This window comes from Borostomias antarcticus (assembly GCF_949987555.1).
Source record: "Borostomias antarcticus genome assembly, chromosome: 9".
Lineage (NCBI taxonomy): Eukaryota > Metazoa > Chordata > Actinopteri > Stomiiformes > Stomiidae > Borostomias > Borostomias antarcticus.
This window is the reverse complement of record NC_140242.1, coordinates 6,154,464-6,166,488: the sequence shown is the minus strand read 5'-3', so window position 1 is coordinate 6,166,488 and position 12,025 is coordinate 6,154,464. Positions and strand designations below refer to the sequence as shown.

General features: G+C 49.2%; 1 protein-coding gene across 1 annotated transcript; it reads left to right on the top strand.

Moving 5' to 3' along the window:
- Positions 1-2,281: 2,281 nt before the first annotated feature.
- Positions 2,282-9,973, top strand: chrnd (cholinergic receptor, nicotinic, delta (muscle)). Its single transcript, XM_084443608.1, has 12 exons — positions 2,282-2,386; positions 3,043-3,188; positions 3,868-3,912; positions 4,134-4,243; positions 4,863-5,018; positions 5,445-5,557; positions 6,039-6,239; positions 6,690-6,801; positions 6,891-7,005; positions 7,221-7,431; positions 8,477-8,595; positions 9,388-9,973. The coding sequence occupies exons 1-12, from the start codon at positions 2,329-2,331 to the stop codon at positions 9,565-9,567; spliced, it is 1,566 nt and encodes a 521-aa protein (XP_084299734.1). The 5' UTR covers positions 2,282-2,328; the 3' UTR covers positions 9,568-9,973.
- The last annotated feature ends 2,052 nt before the right edge of the window (positions 9,974-12,025 follow it).

The following is a 12,025-nucleotide window of genomic DNA, read 5'->3' as shown; positions in this document are numbered from 1 at the left end:
TCTACTTGCTAAAAGCAAGGCTCAGCTGCTGGCTTGTAAATCCCGCTCAGCAAACTGTAAACAAACAAAACCAGAAGACTACAAACTAAATCTACTTGCTAAAAGCAAGGCTCAGCTGCTGGCTTGTAAATCCCGCTCAGCAAACTGTGGAACGAACGAAAACCAGGGGACAACAGACCTCGAGATCCGGACGTCAGACTCTCAGGTACCACCAATATTAATGCGCGACTTTGAGAACGGAGGTATGGTATGCAGGTGGATAAAACTCAATTGCTAGCGGGGAGAGGGAGTGCTATTTATGTAGTAATGCTAACGGGGAGGTAGGGCTATTTACTTAGCCGTGCTAGCAGGGGGAGTGGGGCTGCTAACTAGCAGTGCTAGCAGGGAGAGTGGGGGCTACTTACCTAGTAGTGCTGGTAATACTCACGCGATCTACTGGGAGCAAGGCACGGCCTCCGGTGTGTTGGGTTGGTACTGGAGAGGCAGGGGACGGCTGTCCCCTGTGGGCTAATGGGCTAGCCCAGTCAGGAGCTGGTTAGGGCTGGCGAGCCGCGGCTAGCTGCGGCAGCGTAGCTGTTTGATCTAGACTTGGGGCTCGATGTCCAGGCGTCGGATCCAAAAATCGAATTATTGTGTACCACCAATGTTAGTGCGCAGTTTTAAACGCGGAGATATGGTATACAAGTGAGGAAAACTGTATAAAACAATACACTTTGGGAGAGCTGGCGAGCGCAGCAAACTTAGACTACTTCCGCGTGCGTGACGTCGTAATGATCCTGAATGAAAGCCTTCATACAACTGACCAAGGGGCCAGGCTGCGATTTTGGTGTGCTGGGACTACTGCCTCTTGTGGTGCCAACAGAGAAATGCAGGCCAACATTGTCCGCAGTAACGGAGGGGAGGGAGGGAGGGAGTGATGACCGGACCAACGCTATACTAGGTGTGCTGGCACTGTAAGTCACGCACAAAAAAGCATCAATACATTAAGCTAATTTCTCCATCACCACCTAAAGCTGTGACAGTCAACAGTCAGTCTAATCACTGAAAATAAACCACATAGGCGTAGAGCGACTGGTGCATCACATCCCATACAAAAATTAATTACTATAGGATTTGAAGTGTCCTACTCCTATTGTAATGAGGACTGTCTGTCTATAATGCAGTAGCGTACCGTGGGGTCTTGCACAGGGTCTTCTCCGACATTGTTATTACTCCCAATGCCCCCCACCCCCCCCCCCCCTGCACACCCCGTACACACGCAGATAGGGAGAGAAACTGCGCATGTAGGGGTCAGTGGAGTCTTTTGGTTTTGATGTTCTGGGACTACTGCCTCTTGTGGTAGCAGCAATGGAATTGCAGGTCAACAACACGGCGCAAGACGCAAGAAGCACGGACAAAAAGGATTCCCTCTCCTTGGTGTGGGCTTACAGCCAACACAAAAAGACAATCTGATAACTTTACAAAAGTACGACAGTGCACTTACTCGCAGAGCCTGTGGGGGCGCAGTTCCGAGAAAAGCGGAGAAAACGCTATGTAGACTATTGCTTTAACAATGCTAAAGGCCGTTTCAGAAGAGGAGCGATTACCGCATTCTCATTCATTTTCAAAAAACAATCAAACTATTTACTTATTTACAAACTTGTTTTTTTGTTGCTGTATAACATTAGCCTTTTTCTTTGAAACAACGTAGGTCTGTAAACCTAAAGAATAACGGGAAAAAAATATAGCCTACATGGCTTAATTAAAACTTAACCTAACGTCACCAGTATCTAGGTAAGTCCATGTAAACGCAGCCATTGGTTTCAGTTTGCTTGGCCTCGAGCGCCACCTCTTGGCTGGACTGTAGCCTAACAGTGTTGTATTTTTACAGCAGTTAAACACTGTCCTATGAATACTTAATAAAACGCCGCACCTTTGCACAAACTGTCACTTTCAGGATAGGCATCTGACAAATGATAAATTTGTGTTCTCTTTGTTGGCCATTTCTAGAGAATGTCAGATGTGTAGCCTAGGCTAGGCTATGTGTTTGATGTAGCCTATGGTGCCTGCAAAGACACTTCAGCTGTCAATATCTGAGATATTTTGCCCCATCTGTCTCATGTCGTAGGCTACCCAGAGAAATGTTTCCCAGCAGAGGCTCAAAATGTTCCGAGTCCCCTTTCCCCCCACCGAACTTTACAGTAAAGCCCCGCGTATCTCAGGCGGAAGTGGGGGATCGCGTGTCTGTTTTCGCCACCTGTTCCCGCCACTCACGGCGGCGAGGCCCTGGAGGTCGCGAGGCTCACGCAAAGCTCTGGTGGCTCAGAACCCGTACGGAGCCCAACAAGCATGGATCTCCGTTTCCTTGGACCGGTAGCGGTGTTTCTGCTCTCGCTCCTGTTAACGGGTAAGCTATCTTATCGTATTGCTCCAATATGTTTACCCAAGGTAGGCCTACAGTGGGCTAGTTGTTTTTTTTTAATCTCCGGCTTTATCGATAGATAATCTATCTGCCCTTTCTGCAACTTCAATTTTGGAATCAGGACAACTGATTACAGTGAGGCTAATGGTGCGTTCGTTTATAACTGGGAGGTGGCAAATTGCGACTTGCTACTAGGAATGATTAAATAAAACACCGCATGAACTCGCACTTCCTCGTCGCAAATTCGGATATGTTTCTCAGCCCCCAGTTGCTCGAATGCACTAGATATATCTAGGTAACTGTGATATAATGGTATATAGCTCGAATGCACACAGGTGGGAGGTAGGTATTTTGCCACTTGCGACTTGCCACCTCCGACCACAAACGAACGCACCATAATATTTCCATGCGTGATATGGAAAGGTAGCCTATAGCCTACGACCTTTATAAATTTCTCTAGACCTATGAACGGTTTAATCTCATTGTTGCAGGCCAATTTTCTTAATCTCAATTTCTCAATTGCTGTAGGCCATATTTCTCAATCTATAGCCTTAGTAAGTGTAGCCTACAATAAAGGACATTTCGAAACAGCTTACTTTATTTGAGCTAGATGACTGTGTGTGTGTGTGTGTGTGTTGCAGAGTGTTGGGGCAGGAATGAGGAGGAGCGTCTGATCCACCACCTGTTCAAAGAGAAATCCTACAACAAGGAGCTTCGGCCTGTGGACAACCAGGAGGATGCTGTGGACGTCTACCTCGCGCTCACGCTCTCGAACCTCATCTCTCTGGTGCGCGGGCGTGTCTGTGTCCAGCTGGCCTGCTTTCACCCATTTTCGTTGTGTGTGTGTCTGTAAGAGTCTTGTATGAGTATGTATGTGGTGTGTGTCCCCTCCCTGTGTGTGTGTGTGTGTCTAACAGTCTTGTATGAGTATGTATCTGGTGTGTGTCCCCTCCCTGTGTGTGTGTGTGTCTGTAACAGTCTTGTATGAGTATGTATCTGGTGTGTGTCCCCTCCCTGTGTGTGTGTGTGTGTGTGTGTGTGTGTGTGTGTGTGTCTGTAACAGTCTTGTATGAGTATGTATCTGGTGTGTGTCCCCTCCCTGTGTGTGTGTGTGTGTCTGTAACAGTCTTGTATGAGTATGTATGTGGTGTGTGTCCCCTCCCTGTGTGTGTGTGTGTGTGTGTCTGTAACAGTCTTGTATGAGTATGTATTTGGTGTGTGTCCCCTCCCTGTGTGTGTGTGTGTGTGTGTGTGTGTGTGTGTGTCTGTAACAGTCTTGTAGGAGTATGTATGTGGTGTGTGTCCCCTCCCTGTGTGTGTGCTAAAAATACCCCAGTGTGATCCTCAGGGAGGTCTCATATGTAGAACAATGGGTGCTGTTGTTGCCAGCCCAGTAGTGCGGTCTCCTTTTCAACTCTCTCTCTTTCCATCCATCTCTCTGACTCCCTCCCTCCATCCATCCACAGAAAGAGGTGGACGAGACACTGCTGTCCAATGTGTGGATGGAACACGTGAGTTAATAGCAAATCAATCAACTGACTTCCCTCTTTTTAATCTAATTTTACAGTTACAACACTCGTCCGCTATTTTTCGTCCACTTCCACGTCTTCTTATACTATACCGAGTGCCCAGATGTACGTTAGACCTACTTTGTGTGTGTGTATGTTTGTGTGTTTGTGTGTGTGTGTGTGTGTGTGTTTGTGTGTGTGTGTTTGTGTGTGTGTGTGTGCAGGGCTGGATGGACACCAGGCTAGCGTGGAACGCCTCTCTTTTCGACGACATCGACTGCCTGCGCCTCCCGCCCAGCATGGTGTGGCTGCCGGAGATCGTCCTGGAGAACAAGTGAGCCACTCCCTCCCTGGATCCTGTGTGTGTGTGTGTGTAGCGCTCCCTCCCCTGTCCCTGTGTGTGTGTGTGTGTGTGTGTGTGTGTAGCGCTCCCTCCCCTGTCCCTGTGTGTGTGTGTGTGTGTGTGTGTGTGTGTAGCGCTCCCTCCCTCGTCCCTGTGTGTGTGTGTGTGTGTGTAGTGCTCCCTCCCTCGTCCCTGTGTGTGTGTGTGTGTGTGTGTGTGTGTAGCGCTCCCTCCCTCGTCCCTGTGTGTGTGTGTGTGTGTGTAGCGCTCCCTCCCTCGTCCCTGTGTGTGTGTGTGTGTGTGTGTAGCGCTCCCTCCCTCGTCCCTGTGTGTGTGTGTGTGTGTGTGTGTGTGTGTAGCGCTCCCTCCCTTGTTCCTGTGTGTGTGTGTGTGTAGCGCTCCCTCCCTCGTCCCTGTGTGTGTGTGTGTGTGTAGCGCTCCCTCCCTCGTCCCTGTGTGTGTGTGTGTGTGTGTGTGTGTGCCCACGCATCGTGCGGACTCGAGTGTAGGTGCACGTGTGCGATAGTGAGAGAGAGAGACTTAAGTCACAGCTGCTTTCTCTACCCTCGCTGTGTGTGTGTGTAACGTTGTGCTGCCCCCTCTCCCCCAGTAACGACGCCCAGTTCCAGGTAGCCTACTACTGCAACGTGCTGGTGTATCCCAGCGGCGAAATGTACTGGCTGCCACCCGCCATATTCCGCTCCTCATGCTCCATCAACGTCAACTACTTCCCCTTCGACTGGCAGAACTGCACCCTCAAGTTCACGTAAGACTGCTGTGGGCCTGGGATTTAGAATTTGACATTCAGTATGTATGTAAGTGCCAAAATGTCACTGTTGTATATGATTAATTTCAATAATAATAATAATAATAATAATAATGCATTTTATTTCAAGGCGCCACATGGTTAAGACAAGTAAAAAGACACAAAATTTACAAAGATAAAACAGTAACTAAACAATTATAAATATCAGTCTAAAAATAAAAAAAGAATAGAGTGTATGCCTGTATGAAGAGGTGTGTTTTGAGATGGGAAGCGAAGGTGGGGAGATGGTCTACTGCGCGGGTGTCTTGTGGTCGGGCATTCCAGAGGCGGCTATGAGTATTAACACATGAGTGTCATATATGAACACAGACAAGCCCCTGTGAGCCAATGAGGATGCAGCGTTCATATTTCCATGTTTCTGTGCAGGTCTCTGACCTACAATGCCAAGGAGATCACCATGCACCTGAAAGAGGAGACCGGTGAGGCGGAGAAGAAATACAAGGTGGAGTGGATCGTTATCGACCCTGCTGGCTTCACAGGTACACAGTAACACACACGATCTCACACACACGCGCGCGCGCACACACACGCACGCACACACACACGCAGGTGAGGATCAGAATACTGTCTGGTACTGCCTTCATCACTTCATCCATCACTCCTCCTCCTCTCCTCTGCCTCTCCCTTCCCTTTCTTCTTCTTCTCCTCCTTCTTCTTCTTCTCCTTCTCCTCCTCCTCCTTCTTCTTCTTCTTCTTCTTCTTCTTCTCCTCCTCCTCCTTCTTCCTCTTCTCCTCCTCCTCCTTCTTCTTCTCCTCCTCCTTCTTCTCCTTCTTCCCCTTCTTCTTTCTCTCCTTCTTCTTCTCCTCCTTTTTCTTCCTCTTCTTCTTCTCCTCCTCCTCCTTCTTCTTCTCCTTCTCCTTCTCCTCCTCCTCCTCCTCCTTCTTCTTCTCCTTCTCCTCCTCCTCCTCCTCCTCCTCCTCCTTCTTCTTCTACTTCTTCTGCTTCCCGTCTGTACGTAGAGAATGGTGAGTGGGAGATCATCCACAAGCCGGCCAGGAGGAACACCTACAAGAACATGCCCATGGAGAGCAACAAGCACCAGGACATCACTTTCTACCTCATCATCAAGCGCAAGCCCCTCTTCTACATCGTCAACATTATCATCCCCTGTGTGCTAATCTCCTTCATGGCTACGCTGGTGTACTACCTGCCTGCAGACAGTGAGAAACTTGCCTCTTTTCTCCTTGGAGTGATGTCGTTTCATGATGTCATCTCACTAACCAATGGGGATGGGAAACACACATCCAATTATCCAATCACATTGTATGGTGGTGTTTAAAATGAACTCACATTCTCATTGTTACAAAAACCTATCCTGATGAAGGTCTAACCGAAACGTTGGCAGATTAAAAGCAGAGAAAGTGTGTGCGGGAGTGTCATTCTTCATTTGACCCTTTTAAGGGGGTTTACTCCCAGTACCACAACATTGTGAGGGTCTGCATGTTCTCCCTTCAGCGCTCTCACAACCTTACTGCAACACAGCCACAACCACAAGCATGACCCCGTTAGTCTGATCTGCACGTTGGCTGTTGTTATTCTCTGTGGTCCACAATGTGTGCTCAGAGAGTGAATTCTGCTGCGTGTGTGTGTGTGTGTGTGTGTGTGTGTAGGTGGTGAGAAGATGACCCTGTCCATCTCAGTGCTGCTGGCCCAATCCGTGTTCCTGCTGCTGATCTCCCAGAGACTGCCGGAGACCTCCATGGCTATACCGCTCATTGTCAAGTAGGACACACACACAGACACACTCTTTTACAAACGTTTTTGTTTAATGGCGGGCGTCTCATTTTGCGGTGCGTCTGTGTTGCGGTCAGGTACCTGATGTTCATGATGATTCTGGTCACTATCGTGGTGCTGAACTGTGTGGTTGTCCTCAACCTGCACTTCCGGACCCCCAGCACCCACGTCATGACTGAATGGACCAAAGAGGTAGGGCAGAGGTCAACCAGGGTCGCTGGGTTCACCCCTCCAGTCGCCACAAACACTGCCCAGGTGCCCTTGAAGCAAGGCACTCAACCCTTACCTCCTCCACCTGACACATTCCGTGGGGAAAATGGCTGATAAAGCTCTCTTCTTTTCAAACACATGCAGTGTATTATATTGTTTAAAGGTGTGTGTGTGAGAGATGGTGTGTTTTTTTTCAGTTCTTCCTGGAGAGGTTACCCCGGCTACTGCTCATGTCGCGGCCTATGGAGGCGGAGCCCAGCTGGGAGGGTGCGTTGCCACGGCGATCCAGCTCAGTGGGCTACATCGCCAAGGCGGAGGAGTACTACAGCGTGAAGTCTCGCAGCGAGCTGATGTTCGAGAAACAGTCAGAGAGACATGGACTGACCGCACGAACCACAGCTGCTGCAGGTACCCTCACAATTACTGCACACGCACACACACACACACACACACACACACACACACACACACACACACACACACACACACACGCACACACTAAAGACACACACAATGAAGGCATTCAAATACACACTTGTATATATATTTTGTACATGACTTTGAAAGAAGGTTCATTGTTGTCCCCCACCAAATGAAATGGAGGGGGTAATATTAAAGGATATGGACACTGAATTTCATGTTTAGCCCTATTCATGGCTTCCCTGGCATGTATCTGACCAGTACAGGTTAAAATATTTCTGTTTTGTGCAGTACAGAGTTCTGTGTCAATAACGTTGGTGCGCGCACCCTGGCTCGTTGCTAGCTATGGTCGTCCTGTAAACACCATAGGTCCTTTCGCCTCTGCATTTAGAAACAACAGTAACTTGTAAACAGTACTAATCTTACCGAACACACAACAGCCATCCCTTCACGCTGTAAACCTCCGCGAAATTCGGATTCGGATGAAGCCAGGAATAGGGCTAAACATGAAATTCAGTGTCCTTATCCTTTAATGTGACCTCTGTAGGTTGGTGCGTGTGAGCGTTGATTTTTCTTCTTTTTTGCATCTTTCTAAAGAGGTCAGAGCTTGAGGTGTGAATCTTAGCTATTTTGGTGCTTGTTCTAAATGTTATGATTCTCATACAGTAGGTTAGTATTGGAGTTAGGTGCATTGTGGGTACAATTACAATTAGTTACAGTTGTTAGATTCACAACATAGATCAGATGACTCTTATTTAGGTTCAGTGATAGATCGAGAGACTTGTAGAATCTATGCCAAGGCGCATTGAAGCGGTTTGTGGGCTTGTGGCTTGTTTTTTCCTTTAATTTGTCACCTGTGTGTTTGTATATATAACTTCAAACTTTGAAATGGGAGTGAAACAAAAAACTTTAAATGTTGTGTGCGTGTGTGTGGCGTGCGTGGCGCGTGTGTGTGTGCGTGCGTGGCGTGTGTGGCGTGCGTGTGTGGCGTGCGTGCGTGTGTGCGTGGCGTGTGTGCGTGGCGTGCATGTAGAAGTGAAGCCGCAGATCGACGGAGAGGAAATCGAGCAGCTGTACTCAGAGATGAAGCCAGCTGTGGATGGAGCCAACTACATTGTTAAACACATGCACCAAAAGAACGACTACAATGAGGTGAGAGAGAGGGGTGGAGAGAGGGAGGGGTGGAGAGAGAGAGGGGCGGAGCGAGGGACGGGTGGAGAGAGGGAAGGGTGGAGAGAGGGAGGGGGAAGGAGGATGGGAGGGGTGGAGAGAGGGAGGGGTGGAGAGAGGGAGGGGTGGAGAGAGAGAGGGGTGGAGAGAGTGAGGGGGAAGGAGGATGGGAGGGGTGGAGCCAGGGAGGGGTGGAGAGAGGGAGGGGGAAGGAGGAAGGGAGGGGTGGAGAGAGGGAGGGGTGGAGAGAGGGAGGGGTGGAAAGAGGGAGGGGTGGAGAGAGGGAGAGGGAAGCAGGATGGGAGAGAGAGAGAAAAAAGATGGAGTAGAGAGGTAAAGGGGAGTGTTCAGAGGGGTAAAGGGGAGTGTTTAGAGGGGTAAAGGGGAGTGTTTAGGGGGGGTAAAGGGGAGTGTTCAGAGGGGGTAAAGGGGAGTGTTTAGAGGGGTAAAGGGGAGTGTTTAGGGGGGGTAAAGGGGAGTGTTCAGAGGGGGTAAAGGGGAGTGTTTAGAGGGGTAAAGGGGAGTGTTTAGAGGGGTAAAGGGGAGTGTTTAGGGGGGGTAAAGGGGAGTGTTCAGAGGGGGTAAAGGGGAGTGTTCAGAGGGGGTAAAGGGGAGTGTTCAGAGGGTAAAGGGGATAGTTTAGAGGGGTAAAGGGGAGTGTTAGAGGGGGTAAAAGAGAAAACAGAACAATTATGAATATCTGTTGAGTGCATTACTATTGTCTATGTTTTGATCATGTCTGTGTTCCTCTCTGAACGCCCCCCCTCCCCGCAGGAAAAGGATAACTGGAGTGGTATCTCCCGCACGGTGGACCGGCTCTGTCTGTTCCTGGTCACTCCGGTCATGACCGTCGGCACCATCATCATCTTCCTCATGGGAATCTACAACCACCCGCCCCCCCTGCCCTTTGAGGGAGACCCCTACGACTATCTGGAGGACAACAAGCGCTACTGACACACACACACTCACACGCACACACATGCACGCACACACACGTACACGCACGCACACACACGCGCGCACGCACACACACACACACTCACACATACGTGCTGTATACACGCAATTACACACACGCACATAGATACTGTATACACACAATAACGCACACAAATGCATGTGGATACGGTTCATACACACACATTTTTTGTACAGGCGTGTCAGTAGTGTAGTGGAGGGGAGGTGTGCCCACTTCTTTATCCACAGACACACAGTAAACCTAATTCTTATCCAACACCACCCATGTAAAAACTCAACTTGAACTTCAGATTTGCTGTTATAGTATACCCACTTCTTCAGTCACCTTTCAAATACCTTGGGTCAATAAGTACCTTGTGGGATTAACTTGTTTTAAGATTAACATAGCCTTCTATAGCTTTGAGTGTTTTGGACTGATGTACACAATTGACGTAGCTCATTTAGATTTGTGTACTTTGATTAAACATTTACACACAACACACCGTCTGTGTTTCAAAGTTGGTTGTCGTAGTGAGTTTGAGTGAGTTTCACCAGCAGGTGGCCGAGTCCTTGAGCTCCTTCTCTGAGTTGAGATGACCTTTGGCCCACATTCCAGTGCTGCCGGTCACACTTTTTCATTTAGAAGGAGGTTGCAGTGGAATTCACCAGGATTCCGATAAGCCTGCAATGCAGTTGATTTTCACAAGGCCAAACACTCTTACCAGCCAAACATGTCCACTTTATACAAACCCCAGCCTAGAATGAGTTATTTTTCTTTCCTTTTATTTGCCAGTTTGTTTCAGATTATTCAACATATCACACACTGAACACTGCTACAATAATACAGTGCACGGTACATTTTGTCTCTGTGTGGTTAGCAATTTGAACACAGTATAGTGCATTGTGTTGTCAGTTGTCACTCATTTTGAAATAAAAGTAGAAAATAAAACTACATAACATTTAGTGCGAGGTAGGTCAAACATTTAGTGCGAGGTAGGTCAAAAAGTGGGTAGAGAGGGTCTTTCTTGCAGAAGAGAAACGTTTTTATCCAGAACATAAACATGTTTGGCAGATTGGCTTGTACCGTGTTGCTAAGCTGCTAGGGCCCAAGGCCAGGGATGTGAGAAGCTTGTAAGATGGCCAACTGTTAGGGTATGAGGCTGGTGGAGGTAGCACCCAATAGCAGACAGCAGGCAGGCAGCGCAGGTTCAAAAATAAGGTTTTCAGAGGAACACCGGGAGGAAACATTAACAATGAATCGGCAGAGAACAAAGGAAACAGGAGGGCATACTCTGGGAGAACAATCAAGGAACAATGTACAGGTGTGCAACGAGACATAACGAGACAGGTGCAGACAATCACCCAGACAAGGACATGGAGGGATTCCAACAAGACGCCAACACATGGACAGAGGAACAAAGACACAAGGGAAGGGAACAGGGAACGAGGCTGGGACAGGGCAGAAAACTAGGGGAAAATAGAGGTGGGAGCTAGAGGGCCAGGAGTGGAGTGACGTGGGACTAGTGAGGGACCTGTGTCTAGAGCTGGGGCTGGGAGGACACAAACCAACATAGAAGACAAGACGAACAAAACAGGTGACAACGTGAGCAACATGCTAAAGTCTCTGGGGGTGGTGCAGGGGCAGTCACTGGGAGGGTAGTTGCTCAGGGTCCAGGAGGGTCCAGGGGGCACAGGAACTGAGGGTCAGGAATCCAGGCCGGGAACAGGGGGTGAGCAGAGCGAACCAGGGGTCTGAGGCAGGGGCGAGGGTCTGGACCGGGAGCAGGGGGCGAGCAGGGCGAAACGGGTCCTGGGGAAGGGGCGAGGGTCTGGACCTGAAGCGAGCAGAACAAACCAGGGGTCCGGGGCAGGGGTGAATCAGAGGTGTGGGCCAGGGGCGAGGGTCCAGACTGGGAGCAGGGGGCGAGCCGGGGCGGACCCGACCCCAATCATAAGACCAACATGGCCATGGTTGTGGCACTGCTCCAGAAGGCTGGAGATTTTCTCCTCCAGGTAGACGCCTGCTCCGTCTCCCCATCTCCTGAAGTTCGGAACCTGGCTGTCCTTCTTGACTCCACCCTCTCTTTCCAGTCACATCAGATCCATCACCAAATCCGCCTTCTTCCTCCTCTAAAACATCTCTTGACCCAGACGTCATTCCAAGTCTCCGTCTCTGAGACCCTCATCCATGCCTTCATCTCCTCCCCCCATCCCCTGGACGACTGCAATGGAGTCATGTTCGGGGTCCAGTAGAACCCTGGATGGGCTCCAGTATGTCCAGAACTCAGCTGCCAGGGTTCTCCTCACCACCCTCATCCAACACATCACCACACCCTCATCCAACACATCACCCAACTGATCTTCCTTTAGTACTAAATAAAGCTCACATTTCAATGTATGCTGATGATTCCACAATATACTTAGCTGAAGCAACAATTAGTGATTTAAATATGAA